Source organism: Phoenix dactylifera, chromosome 5 (genome assembly GCF_009389715.1).
Source record: "Phoenix dactylifera cultivar Barhee BC4 chromosome 5, palm_55x_up_171113_PBpolish2nd_filt_p, whole genome shotgun sequence".
NCBI lineage: Eukaryota > Viridiplantae > Streptophyta > Magnoliopsida > Arecales > Arecaceae > Phoenix > Phoenix dactylifera.
Window position 1 is genome coordinate 13,429,756 of NC_052396.1, and position 20,162 is coordinate 13,449,917.

A 20,162-nucleotide genomic window follows, 5' to 3' on the forward strand; every position below is an offset into this window, starting at 1 on the left:
ATGTATGTTGAAAAAGTGGGAAAACTTTCATTTAGTTATTAATTATTATAATGAATAAAATCATTTACAAATGCATAGCGACAAGGAAAGTGTTCATATTGGTTAATCAAGCGAGGTTCGGGTATTATGGATATTCCAAGATTAGAAATTTAAGAGACATCGTCTGAAAACAGGGTGAAGTATGTGGATGATGGACTTGTCTGGCAAGGGACGCATTTGGCATGCAACATATGTACAGATCTTAATAGTTAGCAATAACATTTCTCCCATACTAAGCTTTGGGTTCACACGAACATACAAAATTATTAAAGAAACAAGAAATTAAAATCTTTTTCATTCTATTGGTTGCATAAATAATAAAAAGCCAAAAACTATGCCCCCCGTGACCCCCCCCCCCCCCCCATCACAAAGAATGCATTACTTAAAGGTACAACATGCACACCTCACTTGACTCTCTTGATGTGGAATGTCCAACAATGAAAAGGCTTGACCATGGGCCTAATGGCATCTCTGGAGAGCCTTGCTTCAAGGATGAGGGAAACATAGGTAAACTTTTTAAAACAATGAATAAGATACTAGTAGTCATCAGTCAACATAAACAATGCCCAAAAACTCAAAATCCCAGTTGACCCATGACAATGCCCTATATCTTTTTATATCTCAAATACTTTAATTACTGAAAATAAAAATAATAAATTCTGCATTTCAAGATAGGAATCATTAACTTAGGTTTGTGGAATTGTAGAAACTAGCAAGGTTCGTGAAGTCGACCGAATCAAGCAGTACATCCTATGTTGTACTAGGCTAGCTAGGAACCAGAAAGAAACTAGCCTTTGATTTGGTCCTAGGTCCTAATTAGCCCGAACTGCTGGTACTGGCTAGCTCCTCCCAATTCCTGAAAATTGTCAGTTTGCTTGCATTCCATGGGCTAGACAAGAAAAAAGTCTTTGCTCAGTTTCTTGCTTGAGCTTGGTGGGAGAGTGGAGAATAGAGGGAAAGAGTGAGCTAGGGAGGAGATCTGGGGCCATTGCAGCCTAATTCAAGCCACAAATAGGTTAGATCTCCTCTCCTCTTCCCCTTTTTTCGTTTTTCATGTGGCAAATGGCGATAAAATAAAAACACAAGGGAAATAATGCCAAAATTTTGTACAACATGATTTATGATATGTTGTATATTGTATTATTATCTACACATAAGATGGTTTTTTGCTTTTTTTTCCTTAAAAAAAGAATTTTGAGAAGAATAATTAAAAAATAATTGGGATGGTCTGCAACAAGAAATTGTAGCATGCTTGAGGGAGATGTTTTCACTTGTTGTCTTTTTTTGGAAGCTTTTAGTTTAGCTTTGGGTGTGTTGAGGTCACTTGATCCTAAGCCAAAAATTAAATGAATGTGAAAAATAAGTAGGTAAAATGACTTCTCATGGGCTAGAAATATATATACAATAACCCCCATAGATAGCTACATTATCCAAACTCAAATATAATTTTAGCACTTTTTAAATTTAATATAATATTTAAATTAAACAATTATCATTAATCTAAGTTGGAGTCAAGTCCCATGCCCTAATTATGAACGAAACCTGGATGTCTGTAAGCAGCATGGACATTCAACACGTGACTAAATGTGAGTACGTTTGTTGTAGTTTACATTTATTTAATACAAGCCTTTTTTAAAGTCATAGTATATTAGTTTATCTATTTAAATTTATTAACATTGTGTAGTATTCCATGTTTTTTTCAAAGTTTAAACTTTAAACCCTAAACCTATCTCCTGAAACCCATAAACCAAATTTTTTTAAAAAAATAAGAAATAAAACCCCTTAGACCTTTAATCACCGAGGGAAAACTAAAAATCAAATAAAAATTTTACAAAATAAAAAATGGAATATATATATATATATATATATATATATATATATATATTATATACCAAAACCTAATAGGCATGGCCCAGAAACATCATGACATGCTCTCAAAGGTTAAAAGGGACCAAGTTGTGTTCATACTCCAGAAGTTAACTATAAGCTATTGCAAATGAATGCACATGTATGCATGTATGCACATGTATCATGTATGCATGTGTGCAAGTATGTATTTATGTATGTTTGTACTTGGCACAATGAATCTGCTGGACTAAATAAAGCTATGAATGATAAAGTTGTTGTAGGGTACCAGTACGTATGTATTTAAAACAATGAAACTGCTGGACTAAATAAAGAATGAATGATAAAGTTGTTGTAGAGTACCACTGCAGTTTTTTCCAAAGGTTGATTTGTTGATTGAATGGCACCCTCTGGCAACAGTTCTCGGTTTCCAAGACAGTAGAAATTTAGGTAATCTTGCGGATGTACATTCTGAATTCCCATGGATTTGAGCTTTCCTCCGATAATTCCATACATCATTTTTATTGTCTGACTCTGGAATGTGAGAAAATGATAAGTCAAACTGATTGCTGGAAGAAAATATTTCAAGACTCATAAATTAAATAAATGCAAACTAGAGTTCAACTGAGATTACTAAGAAAATATCGATTATAGAGCATCTATCACAAAAACCATAGTTACACTTCTCTTCGTAAGCATAAGACTGCCCACAGGAACCTGACCTAACTAATTGAACGTGACAAACTGAAGAAGTTAACCCAAACCATTCTAACCCTTTCATTCCAGTATCAGAGACAACCTTAGTTGTTCCCAACTAGGTTGGACAACTGTTAATTCAAATTCAAGATGACATTATCAGATTGTACTGCTTAATAAAAGATTCCTCGCAAAGGCATCCACAATAGTTTTTTAATATTAAGAGCATTTCCTATAACTGTAACATGCCAATATATTATTATAAATTTACTGCATATACAATGGTGAAGATACTTGGCATTATAAAGGATAGATAGATGGAAAGAGAAGAAAAGGAGGATTTACATAAATTCCCATGCCTATCAAGTATTTCTGATATTTTGACCAATGGGAAAGACACTGTAATCTAAATTCTAGAAAACTAATTCTTTTAGGGCCTTAGAACATAATACTTGCTGCCTAGCTCTTTAATCTTTATTTAATATTCTTCCTTGTTTGTGTTTCATATAGGCTGTTTAGATATGTTTTAGACTTTCACCTTGTTGAGAAATTAATTTTTTTTAATCATTTCTAGCTTTCCTTTTACTGTAAGTTGTTGCAAACTAGATCTGCAATAAAAGTTACTAAACAAAAAAGAAGGCATGAACTTTCTTTTCCAAGTTTTCTGCATGTTAACTTTGTTGCCCCCCGCCGCCCCCACCCCTCCCTGCCAAATAAGATCCTGGCTCTCTGCCACTGCTTAAGTGAGTCATTTAGCAGAAGCAAATGACTATACCAAATATTAAATAATATCATCATTCCCTCCATGCATTTAAAACGTTATCTGCTATGGTCCCTGCTGATGTTACAATGATGAAAAAGGTTGTCCCAGATCAGCTGTTACATATTAGGGAAACAAAAATAACTTTAGCTGGCAGTTCTCACAATTTAAGAAACAGTATACCTGCCAAAAGAGAATCTCTTGCACAGCTTGAGATTTTGGATCTCCTTCGGGCCATAATGGTATGACAATGTACACAGCAAACCGCTCTCCAACACTAATTTTGTTAACAATTTTCAGTGCCAACTCCATCGGAATCAGATTATCAGCCTCTGTTATTTCCATCAAAGCTCTAACTTCAAAAGAACTATAGTAGGTAGCTAGAGCAAATAACTAATTACAATCATATACATATTAAAGAAACAATAGTATCAAAGATATGATGTAGAGAATCTGAAAAGCAAGGTTCGCTATCTCGGTACCAGACCCCATATCAGTACCATCCTATTACAGTTTCGATACATGGTACGATACAAGATAGTGAGACTACCAAGTATCGGTACAATACAAAACTGCACACCGATTCGGTATTGGTACGATACGGTATGATATTGACTGATGCGCCAAAACCTTGTTGAAAAGGCATACAATATGTTACTAACATGTGCATTCATTTGGTCCAAATTCAAAACCTATTATTGGTATTGATCAACTATTGAGCCTAAGAAGTAATTGATTAACAATCAAATTGGAGGCCTTCATTAAATTGGAGCTAACTCGAAATTTCAGCATGTCCAGTTTAACTAAAAGAAAAGTGGTCTGCCATCAAACAGCTAAACACTGATTGAGAATTCACAAAACATTTCAGGAAAGTATTACAATAATGGACCATCAATTCAGTTTCTCCTCCACAGCAACCACAGCATACAAATTACTTATGGTTAGTGCTGTGTCTTATCCTGGACCCGCTGGCAACTTAACATATAGAAACCACCAATTTCTCAAGTACCAGAATTCCCTGTCAAATCAATCGCTTGACATAAGGACCAAAGAAACTGTCAGTTCAAGTAACAATTTTATCGAGGTGTTTTATAAACAAAAGTAATGCTGAAGAATTTTAGATCTCACCAACCCTTCCATCCTTAGGCCTACCCTTTACATGCTCTTTGCCTCTTCCTGTAAACATGTTTCTTTGACCACATTTCTTGAACATTACATGCCCAACATACCTCTTTTAATAGAACAGTTATTATATCACTCTTAAGAAGAGCACTTGTCCAATGAAGGTCAAATATTCAAATTCAATTAAAAATCATTCTACCTTGTGGTACACCATATTGACCATATAATGAATTCACAGAGCAATGATGATTCCAGTCTTCCAGATATGCATGTCATCGAACTATATTTTTGTTTTCTCCTGCATGTTTGTTTTTTGTTTTTTTTTGTGGCTTTTGTTAGTCTGCAAGCAATTTTCTGTTAAGGGGTCTTGGAATATATTGATTAGGCGCCCCCATTGTAATGTCTCCGTATTTTTCTAGGTCTATAAGATCAAACTCAGTGGTTCCAAGGAGTACAATAAGAGGACGATTGGGGCTTGCTGGTTTGTTGACACAGAGCAAATCAGATAGGTGACCGGGTTACAGGTCCATGGTTTAATCTTGGGTTGGCCACAAGTCGACCAAGGACAATAGGTAAGTCATTCAAAACTCTCGGTATCCAAGTCATTTCACCAGCATGCCCTTCTCTCTTCTTGTGTCCAGCTTTTTTGCTCAAATCCATCTAGCCTCTCAAAAAACCCTTTTCTCACTATTACCATTGAACCCCCACACCCTCTCTCCTCTTCTCCAATGTTGAGTAGCCATCACCAAATCAAATCCTCATCACCCCAAGCCCCCATCAGTGTCCCTACCCACCCCTACTAACTCCGCTGTCAGTCACCCTTGGCATTGCTACCACCCTCCTCCACCTTTAATGTTGAGCCACCAATCGCCTTCCCCTTGTTTCTTCCAGGACAAGGCTCCTCTCAAGGTTTTGAGATTTTTTCTATAATTTTTCCGCTCTCACCCACGGGTTTATTGGGCAATTAGAATAGTTGAACCACCTGGTTACTAGTTCATGTGGGTTTCAACCATCTCGACCTACCCGCTATCGGATCGACTTAGGAAGGTTAACCAAGTCTCAAAAAATGGCTAAAAAGTATAGACTATAAGCAAATCTATCCTGTTGTCCCGAATGGCCAAAATTCGTGAATTGCTTCTTTATCAACAAAAAAAATGCATCTTTTGTATAATAAGATGTTTGATACAATCATACAGCTGCCCATGCACATGCTTCATCACTCGTAGCATGTACCATCATTGAACTCTTTCTGGCCTTGAACAATCTCCTTAAGATGGTGCAAAAAATTAAGTGGTTATGGTAGCTAACTTCTTTATATCAAGTACAGTCATCATTCATTCACATTTCTTCCTAAAGCTGAAAACAGATTACATATGGATCAGAGATTAGTAAATCCATATCCATCCACTTCAACTGGATGCAAAAGTCAGCACCCATATTTCTTCTAAATGGTATGAATACATATTGGGCAGTAACATGAGGATATAAAAAGGATAATATAACATTGTCGCATAGAATCATAGATATTATTCTACTTTATATTTTGTTTAATACAAAATAAGTGTTCACTATTGGTTTCTTCAAAGTTCAAACCTTTCTTCAATTGTTTTTCTGAAACAAAGAAATAATTGTTCAAAAACAATGAAGAAATACCTACATATACTTAACGACATGACTCCTAGTGGATACAGAGTTTTAGAATGGAAGGCTGATTATTTGTGGTTCAAGGATGCCACCAGCTAAGTGAAAGGTATCACTACTTTGAAAAATATATTGATAATGTCACTAATTCCTACCAGCATTAAGAACTTTCTTGGGGTTAGCAATGCCCTGTAGAATGAATAAGGAGAAGCCGACATTCATTTCTTCATTCATAGCTGAGTCTACCAAAAGAGGAACCGGCCTCATCCTGGTGATTAGAGGGACACCTCTGATTGTTCACCTCTAATGTGACACGTTCCCTCCCAGTTTTATTCTCAACAGGATCAGTTGACTAGAGAGCGGGACTATTCTTCTTCCAGGGAGGCAAAGTTGTCCCCTCTACTGACCAAACCCTCAGTTCGGAGGTCTTCGTGTCAACATGTTATGAGACTCCTGTCTTAGGCCGGCACCATTACTTTTGACTTAGAAATGCAGAGATAATGAGAGTTATATGAGACTAAATAGAGCTTAAAACATACCTGAATATTAATGAAATAGTTGTCAGATATCCATATCAAAATCCATTTCTTGCTGGTGGATGCAAATATTGAAACTGATATCAGTCAGATGCTAAAATTTACATCCATATCCTGGTAAACTCAAATATCAAAAATGAAAATGGAATGGACCAGATATTATCTGTTTTATTTTCATCATACCTCTTCAGAAGGCTATTGTATTCTTCTTATCTATGTAAACTACTTTTTGTCACTAGGGGGATAATGCTTCTTATAGTCAGCGTATCAAATGATAACATTAGTGCTATTCTCAGGTAAAGGATCTTGGACTTTTCTGCTACTTGTTTTGTTGCTATCTACATTTCAAAATAAGTGAAATCTGATGGCTGATTCTTATTCCCTTGAAGGCATGCCTTCTGCTTTGATTTATTCTAAGATCATCGAATATCTACGAACTTGCCGTTGTCTATGTTGTCACCATATTTCTGTGCATGTATTATATATTTTGTAAAAAATAATCATAAATTAAGGCTATTAATATATTGAAGATGCTTCATAATTACTACATATATATTGAAATCATGTGCCACATGAGAGATCATAGCCTATACAATGAATATACAAATGACTGCTTTAAATAATTAATTCAGTTGCTTCATTTGTGATAACTTAAAAAGCATCACTTTAGGATAACCAAGGTTTTCAATCTCGATATTGGGGGTTGTACTGGTACCTTATGGGTTAGGTCAGCATGGTATACTACTATACTGAAACATGGTATGCTGCTAGTGTTGGATGGTAGTTGTACGACTTAAGGTTTGTAATCTCGGTATTAGGTACTATACGGTACATTATCGATTCAACATGGTACAATTAGCTCAACACCAAGGTTCGTCGTTTCGGTACCTGATCCCATGCCGGTACCATCCTATTACAGTGTCGGTATGTGGTACGGTACAAAACATCGAGGTTACCAAGTGTCAGTAAGGTACAAGATAGTACTTTGATTCGGTATCGGTACGGTACGCCTCGGTATAGTACGGCACCGTCTAGTACAACAAAATTTGGTCGGTACCAAATAATGTCTAAGACTTGAACTAGGCAATTCGGGCCCTACCGAACCAAACAAATGCCAACGCAGGACTATTCGACCATGCGGGTGCGGTGTGGGTTATAAATCACTCCATCACTCTCTTTTCACTGAGATCCATCGCCTCTTCAAGAGCCTTCAAGGGCTTTCTCTCAAGCTCTCTCTACTCTCTTTGCCTCGCAATCCCTTTGCCGCATCCTACACATTATCAGCAATCGATCCCTCATCTCAAGTCTCATCTCGATATCGACTCGTGATTGCTCCTCAACCCCATCCTCGTCGATGACATTCCACCTTCACCTTAAACCCAGTTCCTGACAGCATCGATCTCTCTCTCTCCCAGGTGAGCAAAGGCCTGGGCCTCTCTCTCCCCCCTACCTTCCTCTCTCCCTCTCCCTATCCCTCCATATCTCTCTCTTCCTCCCACTCCTCCCTCTCCCCCTCCCTCTCCAATTTTCGGTACACTCTAGCACAACATGGTATGGATCCATACCATACTGTACTTGTCATGCCCCCGGCCCGAGATTGCGAGCCGAGGGTCCGAGCCAACCGCCGCACACCTGTAGGAAACTCTCCCCACGAGCATGCAAAGCATCTAAACCAAACATCTCAATTATATAACTAAAATAATTCAGCTGAAATAAATGCAATCTTATTCCATTGACTGACACAAATTATAAAGTCTCATAGTTCTCAATACGCAGCGGAACAATAAAGATAGAACATTAATTTAAATAAAACCTAATCTAAGATAACTTGTGTCATAATTCTTTTATTCGCTCTCCCATATTGTAAAACCCTGGATCAAGCTAATTCTTTGGATCTGTAAAAACAGTAAGAAATCGTATAATGAGCTAGATAGCCCAGTAAGTAATAAATACCTTAACTAGGCAATTCATATAATAACATAAAATATAAATACAATTTACGATGAATCAACATAATAACATAATCAATTTCTTTTCAAACACAAATTCATTGAAATCTGTATCTTTCAAATATCCATATGCATAATCATAAATCTGATTCAAAACAAATCACATTTAACTCAACAGCCTTTAACTACAACCACACTTATACCCTGTGGCTAGGCCAGAAACAGAACCGCACTTATACTCTGCGGAGTAGGCCAGAGTACCGCACTTATACCCTGCAAAGTGGGCCAGAATACCGCATTTATACCCTGCGGTGGGGCCAGAATTGCCAATGCATAACCCCCAATTGGCAGGATCCAGAACATAGTCAGGCTAAGAGTTCTAAATCTGATGCACATCAAAATTCTTTTTGTAACATAATAGATATATATCATAATTCGATCTAAATATGCATATACGATGCAAGAACGGTAAATATAGAAATAGTTCGAAAAATATTATTCCATTTCACATATCTATTTTTCATATCAAACCATCATCTCGTAAAATTCATAAATCACATATAAATTCATTAACAATTTATTCGATGCAAAAATAATATTATATAAATGAAGAGTCTAGAAAAGGCAGTTCATTTCTTACATTGAACGCGATCCACAACAAATCCAATTAATTTCACACGTTCGTCGCAGAACCTGATATCCAAAAATCATATTTTTCTTTTAAAATTCATCACAATATCTATAAAACTTAAATTTTAACATTCTCCCAGGGCTGACCCTGCCAAGGTGTCTAGCACCCCGGTTTCGGATTCGGATTCGGGTTCATACCCATAGACCACCCTCCTCCCTTTATTTTATTATTATTATTATTATTATTATTTCTTTTCTTTTCTTTTCTTTCTTTTCTTTTCTTTTTCTTTTCTTCTCTTTTTCTTTTCTTTTCTTCTCTTTTCTTTTTCTTCTCTCCTCCAGAACCTTCTCCCAACTTCTTCTCTTTCCCCCCTTTTCTTTCTTCTTCCTTCTTCTCTTCTCCCGACTTCTTCTCTTCCCCCCCTTCTTTCTTCTTCTTCCCTCGGTCGAGTCCAAGGGCGGCCGCAGTGGCCAGCCCTGTCGGCGGCAAGAGGTGGCGAGGTAGGCTCGGCCAACCACGGCTGCCAACGACGATGAACGCGACCCGACGGCAGTAAACACGAGCCGACGGCGGTGAACACGAAAATCCAAACTCCGGCGATTGGCCGGCTCAAACATATGAAGAATCACATCCAAGTGCCAAGAGATGAAGAGAAGAGGAGTATGAACTCTTACCTCAGTTCCGGTGAGGATCCGTGGCTTCTTTCTCTCCGGCGGCTCTCTTCCTCTCTGGCGGCAATGGAACCACCCGAATCAAAGAAGACCGGCTTCAACGGTTCCCTCCCTCTCTCTCTCTCTCGAGTGGCTGCACGAGGAGGAAGATCGCAAACTGGAGGCGGGGTTTGGCGGCTCCTCTTCGGATGGCTTCAAAGGAGAAAGAGGAGAAGCCCTAAAATGGGGCTCCTCCTTCTTCGGGATGGATCTCTCCATCCCGCTGCCTCACGTGCGGCCTCTAGGACTGGGCCGGTCAGATGGACCGAGCCCAGTTCCAGGGTCTCACAGTACAAGTAGCCGATGGGTACATGTCACGGTACCCATTCAATGAACCTTGGTTGGTACGGGGTACCATATTGAGATAACTCCTAAGACCTCTTTTTCTCACCTTGTATCATGGTACCACCCAAAACTGATCAGAATGGTATGATATGCATTCCATATTTGAACGATACCGAGTGGTACAATATGGTTTAGCTTAGTTGGGTCGGTACGGATTGGTACGGATCAATTTGGAGCCTGTACTGACCCGAATGGTGTTTTTGTGCCAGTTTCGGTCAGTACACCCTAAACCAAGAGGTTCAGAGTGGTACAACAAACATTACCACATGTTAATATAGTGCTATATCGAGCCTCCATATCATACTAATATGGTATCATTTATGGTATACCCTATATTGGGCCATGCAGCTGGGTCTACTAAGAACCTTGAATGCGACAACCCAAAACATGCACAAGTGCAAAGCACATGATCAGCTATATGATGAGAATACCAAAAGAATAAAGTTTGAAATAAATAGGACATGGAGACTATCCAAGAATATAATATATGAAAGCGTACATCTAACAACCCTTGTTTAACTTACAGTAGGTTTACGTTGAGAGTTTGACAAGTAAGAAGCAGTTTTAGTGTATTTAACTATGTGAAAATATCAATAATCTGAAACATGGGAAATAAATATGGCATGTAGATAAGGAGGCAATTGAAATCAATAAGCTTAGTCTATGGGAAACATCAAATTATTGGTGATCTAATTAACATTTTGTTTATATGATAGTGAACTTTGGGTGATTTTACGGAAGCCCTTATGCCACCAAGAAAGAGTTGAAGCTAAGTGGTCTCTATTGTGGTGTCAACGGTCAACCATAATGCCATATTCTGGCTTAGCTACTCTTATATTATTTTCTCCAATTGCCACCTCCGAACTGAAATGGTATTCTGTTGCTACCAAACAAGAGCATTTTAGTGCAGGATTTGTGATTAGAGGGCCTTGATTCCCGGTTCATTGTTGCTAGCGGCAGTCAGTTACATGATATCTCTATCTTTGGAGTGAAATTGAGAGGGGCGTGGCAGGGAATTAGGTATGCGAAACTTAATCTGAGGGCCGACCACATCCTCCTTGAGGGTGATTCGGTGACTATGATTGGGTAGATATCGAGACAGATGCAACTGGTGGATGGGCAACCATTACTGTTGGATGTTTGGAGGATAGCTAGGAGAAATGCCTAGTTCCGTGCCACTCGCACGGTGAGGTGAATAAAGCTACGGGCTGGGTGGCCTCCTATGCAATAGAACATTCTGGTGGCACTTTGTGGTGGACTATGCAACTGTTCCCTTTCAGTTTTGTGATGTTTTGTATATTGCTTTTGATGGACTTATTAATACTAGATGGGCATGACTATTTTGGTTAATCAAAAAAAAAAACAAGAGGATTTCAGGAGTCTTGTGGCAAAAGTCAGTAATTCTTTTCATTGAAGGACTGCTCATTGCAAATACTAATTTTATAGATGTTATTTAGTTATTTGTTTCATCATGATAGAACCATTGTTAGCAAGGTCCACCAAACCGGTACCGAAATCCGTACCAGTCGACGCCCAGTACGATTCGGTACCGGTTTGGGTTGAACCGAACCGACCGAATCGGTAGGGCGTCTCGGTTCACAAACCGCACACCCTGATTTTTTTTTGAAGTTCTCACTCTTTTTGAACTTTTTCAATGAATTAAAGTCTAATTTGATTTTTTTTATATTTTTTGATGTTTTTTTATTTTTTGATTTTTTTGATGTTCCAATGATCCCGGTTTAACCAAGATGATGCATCTTATTACTTTAAAATGATACAAATTATAAAATGAACAACATAAAATATCCTCAAATCAAGATACAATTAGTTATATACATTTAAAGTACAACATACATGCTGATATTTAAAATCAGATCGAGTGGCGATGGCTCTCGTAGATATCCAGATCATAAGTATAGTCAGAAGGAGGCACATCAACCCATCCCTCTAACCAAACGGTATTATAGTCTTGTACGTTCATCCCATAAGAAACGTGCGTCGGGTTATAAGCATTCTCGGATCTCTTGCTGAAGCTTGACTCCGAGAGGTGTCCTCTGGCTGATTATACGGCTGTGGAGGGGCCCATCCGAATTTGCCAGCAACAAAATCCTACCTGTAGTAGTAGCCACCGAAAGATGCCTCAAATGTATCATATCCATATTCATATCCGTATGGGTCATATAGGTTGTTTGTGGCTGTGAATAATAGGATCCAGTATATGGCTCGAAATCTAATACGTCTATGAATCCTACTCCACGTGCGAGCTCTTATCTGCAGCTGTATCGTGTCCTTTTGAATGACCTCAAGGAGTCTGTCTTCTATATGCAATCGTATTTTCGCGAGCTCTACCAGATTGTGCACCGTGGTCCTTATCATGTATAGCATGCATAAACTGAAACTCACCGGTATATCGAAGACTACTTTGTGGCTGTGTTTCATAAACAATAATTTCCTGTTCTCCACTTTCTCCATTGCCAGCAGATCCATGATCATCAGAACTATCATCGTTGTTGCTCCAAGACTCCTTGACACTATCCATTAGAGCCTTTTGTTTTTCTTTTTTGGTCTGCTGGGCAGTTCTTACCCTTCGTGTCTTTCTCTGCCTGGCTATATCGCCCTCCACCGAGTCGACCGGATAACGTAGTGTCCTCGTCTGAGCATCTCTCAAGCATATTTCGAAGAGGATGTCTCGAACAAAAAGTCATATGATGACTAGCTCCCTTGTGGCTTTGGCTGATCAATTGTAGGAATGCGTGAAATATTGCGCTCATCCCATTGCCTTGCATCGACCCTAGCCTCGTCGACTATGAAGTTGGCTGATCATGGAGGCGATCCTAGCTTGTCAAGCTCCGGTTTCTACTGCTGGCCCAGAATCCATCCGATCATAGGATCATCCTCATCATCAACGAGAGCACTATAGATCGAATCTATATACTTGAGCTTTGTTTCCTCTTGAATGCACTTGAGCCTCAACCTCAAATTGTAGTGAACATATACAAGGTCGTTGAGGCGCTTCTGTGTCAAACGATTCCTCTACTTACTGTGGATAAAGGCAAAGGTGGACCAGTTGCGCTCACAGTCACTCGAGAAGACTGTCTGGAACAGGATCCAAATAGCTACCCGCTAAATATTTCTTATGGACAATGCAAAATAAATCCACCATTCAGCTGCAAAAATATTGAAAAAATAGATATAAGATAGTACCATATTAGTAACTAGCTAGCGCTAGGTAAATGTCCTCCTGATGTCTAATATACCTGGATTAACACTTGTCTTACTCACGATAGCTTTCTGCACTCCCAAACTGTCGCTGCACTCTCTAAATAATTTGGTCTGTGAAAAAAAACCGTATTGTACTATATTAATAATACAAGATACGAGTTAACTTACTTATGTCACTAAAGTTAACTCTTCTAGACATAGGGCCGTAACTTCTGAATCAAGCTCCATCTTGTAAATGACATTACACAAAGCGGCCAAAATTTTGTCATCCATACCAATGCCAATTACATTGTACTGGAACCGAGAGTTCAGATAGTATGCTATATATAAAGGAGACTATCTTAGTAAAATTATATAAGTACAGAAGTAGTCTAACTTTCAATATTTTTCTTTACCTACTAAATGCAAATCCCTACCCATTTGGTAGTCCTACTGCCACTCAATGATGCCGATGTACTCCTAGGCATGGGCTAGATCTGCCTCCATGATCTGAGCCTTTGCTCTCTCCATTATGCAATACAGAAAGCTCATCTGGGGTACCTCTCACTATTCACGATCCAAAGTACTTCAAACAATGGTTTGATAGCTTCACTATCGCAATGCCCGCTGTTAGAATGTTTGCCTTGTCAACAAGTTTTCGACACTACATCCTTCAGTCCCATACTGGGAATATCTACTTTTTTGCCACTCAAGACTGACAAACATCTGACGTAGGACTGCTTTCTTTTCAAGAAGGTTATCAAGTGCAATATAGTTGATAACAAATCGTGTGACTCATAGTCTCAAAATCTCTCTTCCTGATACCTCCTCATCAATGAAAGAATTTAGGTATGGTTATAAATATACCTGATGATGGTTTGGACTGTCTTCACTGTCTATTGCACCCTATGAATCTCTGCAATGTCCATCAACATGAGATCAATACAATGTGTAGTACATAGGGTCCAAAAAATATGCAGCCGCTGCTCCATCAAGACCTTTCTGATGATCTTATATTATGGCTCATAAGTTTAAGAATGTACGCAGCGTCGTGCACCTAATTAGAAACATCAACCAACTTGTGGAAGAAAATTTTCGTATCACAATATGTCAGAAAGTTGATGCTCCGTCTAGTAGGACCGGTCCAACCATCACACATCATAGTCAGTCCATATGTGGGCATCACACATCCTAGTCAGTCCATATATGGGTCATTTGCTTTTGTAGGAGGCAATCTATTTCTCTAGCTCTTTATTACTGTCAAGAAGCTCACTATAAATGTCCTTCAGATCTGAAGAATTTACACCGGTACCGGCAACCTATATGGCGAAAATGGCAAACATGGAGTACGTATTATTTGTCACATTCACTGGAATGTGGCTAAAGTGGAATCAAGATCCAATAGCCCGCCATATATCGTTCTTCTTATTCTTCTTCAGCATTGAGTCAACCTCTGCTACTTCGAATCTCTATTGAAAAAGGCAAGTGAATCTAAATCATGGATTGTTGTTCCTGGTGGAATCTCTCTAGATCATTGCTTTTAACTACCAAAAACCTCCAGCATAGATCTTATCCGGCCACCGCCTCTGCTAACGACTACCCTGACTGAGGAGATCTTTCTGAACTCTAGATCCAACTAGCTGCTCACAGAACCAGAACCAGACTCAGTACGAGGGCCCAAATCGAGCCCTATGCTTGGCCATCTTCTGCTGCCACTGATCATCCAAGCTCGCCTGTATGGCAACCTAAATGTGCTTCCTCATCATCTGGAGAGCACGCATCCTCTAACTCCCTAGAATGATAGGAAGATGGCTTTGCCACTCGACGGTCCACCTCTACCTTCTTGGCAGCCCTCTCCATCACTGCTCTAAAATTAGCGAGGTGTTTCTTCATCAGCTGTCGAACCTTCTGTAGGCATTTGCAGCACAGATACGTCAGAATAACCACCAGCTAAGAGTTGCTTCAATCTAGTTACCCCTTCTTCCCTTAACTCCATGTTGCACCAGTTGCACTGCCAATGGTGACAGCCCGAGAGCATTTGCCTATGCTCCTAGCCAATATCACGCGATCTTTCTTTTTTTTGATGGCTCCATTCTTGTAGATTTACCAAGTACGCCAGATTATCTAATACACAATTCTATTTTTTTAATATTTTATTTATTTTTAAACAATATATCATTTTCTAGTCCAAAATATATATTTAAAATTTTTAAAATTTATATATAACCCAAAAATTAAAATTTTTATGTAAGCATGTACATCTCCATAGATCTACAATATATAAAAAAATAAGCCCAAATAGAAAAATTTGGTATGATCTCTTTTTTGCAATTTTTAGCTATTTTTCAAGCTCCTTTCTCTCCTGAAAAAGAAAGAAGTTAGAGGAGAAGCACACCTTATTTAGCCTTGGCTCTTCCTTCTGATAGACTGAATCGGTGTTGTTTATAGATTTTTTGGAAAGGAAAAGTCTTAGCTCTATGTAGATAAAAGCCTTCCCCTCCAATGGCATTCGGCTTTTAAAGCTAGCGCCCGCGCTGTGGCATTATTGCCATAAAGCCCGCGTTGTAGCAATAATGCCACAATACTTGACTCGGTCCGAGTCCACCTCGAACCGAACGGAACCGTCCCGTTTCGGCCCAAATATGACTAGTTCCGACTGGTGTCGTTGAGGTTCCAGCCCATAGGGGGCCGGAACTGTTTTTGTAGAGCGAACCGACTCGATATGGCACCGGGTCGATTCGGTGCTGCCTAAATCGAGCGGTATGGCCCAATTTCCCAGACCTTGATTGTTAGATATTAAGAACTCAAAACCCAAGAACTCACAATTATTAAGATGCTAAGCAAGAGATATGGGGCTCATCCTCAAAAGGTTTAACACCAAGGTGCACATAGAGTAAGGGGGATTTTTTTTTGGTTGGGGGGGGGGGGTTGGATTAGGGCGTGGGGGTGGGGTGAGCTGATTGTAGGGGAATATTATAGAAAGCTTTGAGTCTAGCACTTTTTTTTCCAATTGAGATGCCTTGGACTCTCACTCGAAGGCCTTAGTGTCTGGCATGTACATGTTGGTGTCTGAGATTTTCCCATCATACATACTAGAAACTCATCGCTCCTCAGGATTAGTCATAAGAAATTCACACCCTGAAAACTATCTATTATGCTATTATATATATGTTGCTGCTCCTAGGCCACAGCTTTTTTAGGTGGCCGAGAGGCCACTTCTTTCATTTCAAAAAAACAAAGAAGGGGCCTCTCGACCACTTCTTTCATTCAAAAAAAAAAAGAAGTGGCCAAGAGGCCACTTCTTTCATTTCAAAAAAACAAAGAAGTGGCCTCTCGGCCACTTCTTTCTTCTCAAAAAGAAAAAGAAGTGGCCGAGAGGCCACTTCTTTCTTCTCAAAAAAAAAAGAAAATGGCCTCTCAGCCACTTCTGTCTGAAGTGGCCGAGTGGCCACTTCTTTCGCTTTTGAAATGAAAGAAGTGGCTCAGCCACTTTTTTTAAACTTGATGGCTGAGAGCAAGGTTCTTGCGTCTTGGCCTTCCTCGTTCGATTATAAAAAACCGAACGAGAACATTCAAACTCCAAAGTCTAGATTTCTTAAATTCAGTGGGGCTCTGAGGAGTAACCAGAGAAGGAAAAATTTGAGAGATAGCCCACAAATTCAAGAAGAGGTCCTTCCCAAAAAATCCAACGAAGACTATTTAAGGTGTGTTTTTTTGTCCTATGTTATTTCATTAATTTTGTTAATAAGTAGCTTAAAAAAAATAGTTTATGAATCGCTTAAAAAATAAGATCATGCGAAAATTTATTCCATTAGCTTAATTTTTTGATATGTTGTACATTTATAATAGAAATGGAGGCATGGAGCCATCAAGAAAAATGAACCCTACAAAGCGTGATATTGGCTGGTCTTATGGGCGAAGACTTGGAAGAGAGGGGCAACGGCACCAGTTTCAATGCAACTTTTGCGACAAGGTTTTCAAGGGAGGAGGGGTAACCAGGTTGAAGCAACACTTAGCCGGAAATTCCGGTGAGGTTGCTACGTGCCCGAATTGTCCTGGCGAGATTCGTATGCTGATGAGGCAGAATCTCGCCGAGGCCAAAGAAGGGAAGGAGAGGGCTTTCAAGAAGAGGGCGAAGGTCGATTGCCGAGCGGCAGAGCCACCTTCCTATCACTCTAGGGAGCTGGAGGAGGTTGAGGATCTAGATGAGGAGGCAAATATTAAGGCGGCCATGCAGGCAAGTCGGGATGATCAGTGGCAGCAGGAGGAGGTGGCCAGGCATAGGGCTCGATTTGGGCCCTCTGTATACGAGTCGGGCAGCGGTTCTGGGAGCACTAGACAAGATCCAAAGTTCTTGAGGACAACTTCAGTCAGGGAGGGCGTCGGCAAAGAACGTGGCCGGATTGCATCTATGCTAGGTAGTTTTGGTAGCCGAAAGAAGTTATCTAGAGAAATTCCACAAGGAGCGACAATTCATGATGTAGATCCGCATGCTCTCCCCAGTAGAGATTCAAGGCAGCAGAGGGTAGACACAATGTGGATGAAGGATAAGAAGAAAACTATATGGCGAGCTATTGGATCCTGATTTCACTTCAGCCACATCCCAACGAATGTAGCAGACAATACGTACTATAGGTCTGTCATTGCCACCATATAAGCTGCCGGTCCCGGTGTAGTTCCTCCAAACCCGAAGGACATCTACGGTGAGCTTCTTGACAACAATAAGGAGGAGCTGGAGAATTGGATTGACTCCTACAAGAGCAAGTGGCTCATATATGGACTAACCATTATGTGCGATGGTTGGACCGGTCCGACTAGGCGGAGCATCAACTTTCTGACATACTGTGATGCGAAGACTTTTTTCCACAAGTCGGTTGATGCTTCGGCTTATGTGCACAACAACGCGTGCATGCTGAAACTTATGGAGGATGTGATTGATCTGGTAGGAGAGGAGAATGTCGTGCAAGTCGTCACTGATAACGGGCCGCAATATAAGGCTGCAGGGCAGATCTTGATGGAGCGGCGACCACATATTTTTTGGACCCCATGTGCAGCACATTGTATCGATCTCATGCTGATGGACATTGGAAAGATCCGTAGGGTGCAGCAAATGGTGGAGACAGCCCAATGCATCACCAGGTATATTTATAACCATAATTGGATCCTTTCACTGATGAGAAAGTATGCAGGGGGAGAGATTATGAGATTAGAAGTCACACGGTTTGCTACCAACTTCATCGCACTTGATAGCATTCTCGAGAAGAGAGGAGCCCTACGTCAGATGTTTACCAGTCCCGAGTGGCATGATAGATATTCTTATGCCAGCACTGAAGGGAGCAAGATAGAAGACTTGGTGACGAGACAGTCATTCTGGCAGCGGGCTACCACAATAGTCAAGGCTATCAAACCATTATATGAAGTGCTGTGGGCCATAGATAGTAAAATCTGCCCCCAGATGGGGTTTTTGTATCACATGATGGTCAAGGCAAAGGATCAGATTATCAAGGCAGATCCAGCGCATGGCCAGTCATACATCAACATCATTGAGCGACGGTGGAAAGCGCAAATGGGTAAGAAATTGCATCTAGCAGGTAAGCTAAGATATAATTATAGTGACAATTATAGTGATGGATGTACTTATATAATTATGCTAAGATAGTCTCGTATATGTGCAGCATACTACCTAAACCCCCGGTTTCAGTACAGCATAGATGGAATTGGTATGGATGAAACACTTCTGGATGCTTTGCGTAATGTGATTTACAAGATGGAGCATGATCCAGAAAAAGCGGCCCTATGTCTTGAAGAGGTAATTATGATTTAGTAATTACCAGCATATGTAAGTATACCGGCATCTTCAATTATTAATATGGTAGAACATGCTTTTTTTTTACAGAGCAAATTATTTAGAGAGGGCAGCTACAGTTTTGGCCAACGAGCGGCTGCCTCAGCAAACACAATATGAATCCAGGTACGTGACACATCAGAAAGACATTCACCTGGTGTTAGTTACTAATATGGAACTATCATATAAGTAATTTTCATAAATATTTTTGCAGCTGAATGGTGGGTGCATTTTGGCGGATCCGCGAGAAATCTAAAGCGGATAGCTATCCGGATCCTCTCCCAAACAGTCTTCTCTAGTGGCTGTGAACGCAATTGGTCCACCTTCGCCCTTATCCACAGCAAACAAAGAAACCGTTTGACACAAAAGCGCCTCAACGATCTTGTTTATGTGCACTACAATCTACGGTTGAGGCTAAAGTGCATTCAGGAGAAAGCAGAGCTCAAGTATGCAGATCCGATTTACGGAACCTTCACCGATGATGACGATGATCCACTACTCGGCTAGCTTGTAGGTCAGCAGTAGGACCCCAAGCTTGACGAGCCAGGATCGCCTCCATGACCAGCTAGCTTCATAGCCTTTGAGGCTAGGGTCGATCCAGAGCAATGGGCTGAGCGCAATATTTCACGCACTCCCAGAGCTGATCAGCTGCAGGCACAGGGGAGCCAGTCATCATATGATTGGTACGAGACACCCTCCAAGAGAGCTGATCGAGAGATGCTCGGCAGAGAAGGACGACATAGCCAGACAGAGAGGGCCAGAAAAGGAAAACAAAGGGTCCCAATGGAGAGTGTCGAGGAGACTTGGACCAGCAGCGATGAAGGTTCTGGTGGTGACGGTTC

General features: G+C 40.1%; 1 protein-coding gene across 5 annotated transcripts in view; it reads right to left on the reverse strand.

Moving 5' to 3' along the window:
- Window positions 1-20,162, reverse strand: part of LOC103703829 (phospholipase D delta-like) — a 73,525-nt gene that overhangs the window by 13,398 nt on the left and 39,965 nt on the right. For 4 of the 5 annotated variants that reach the window (XM_039126838.1, XM_026803314.2, XM_039126839.1 and 1 more), the window contains exons 7-8: window positions 3,524-3,672; window positions 2,248-2,418 (exon numbers count right to left, since the gene is read on the reverse strand). In XM_039126838.1, coding sequence (XP_038982766.1) covers window positions 2,248-2,418; window positions 3,524-3,672 — 320 coding nt within the window. The remainder of the gene's footprint in view (window positions 1-2,247; window positions 2,419-3,523; window positions 3,673-20,162) is intronic. The other variant, XR_005512012.1, reaches the window with a different exon arrangement.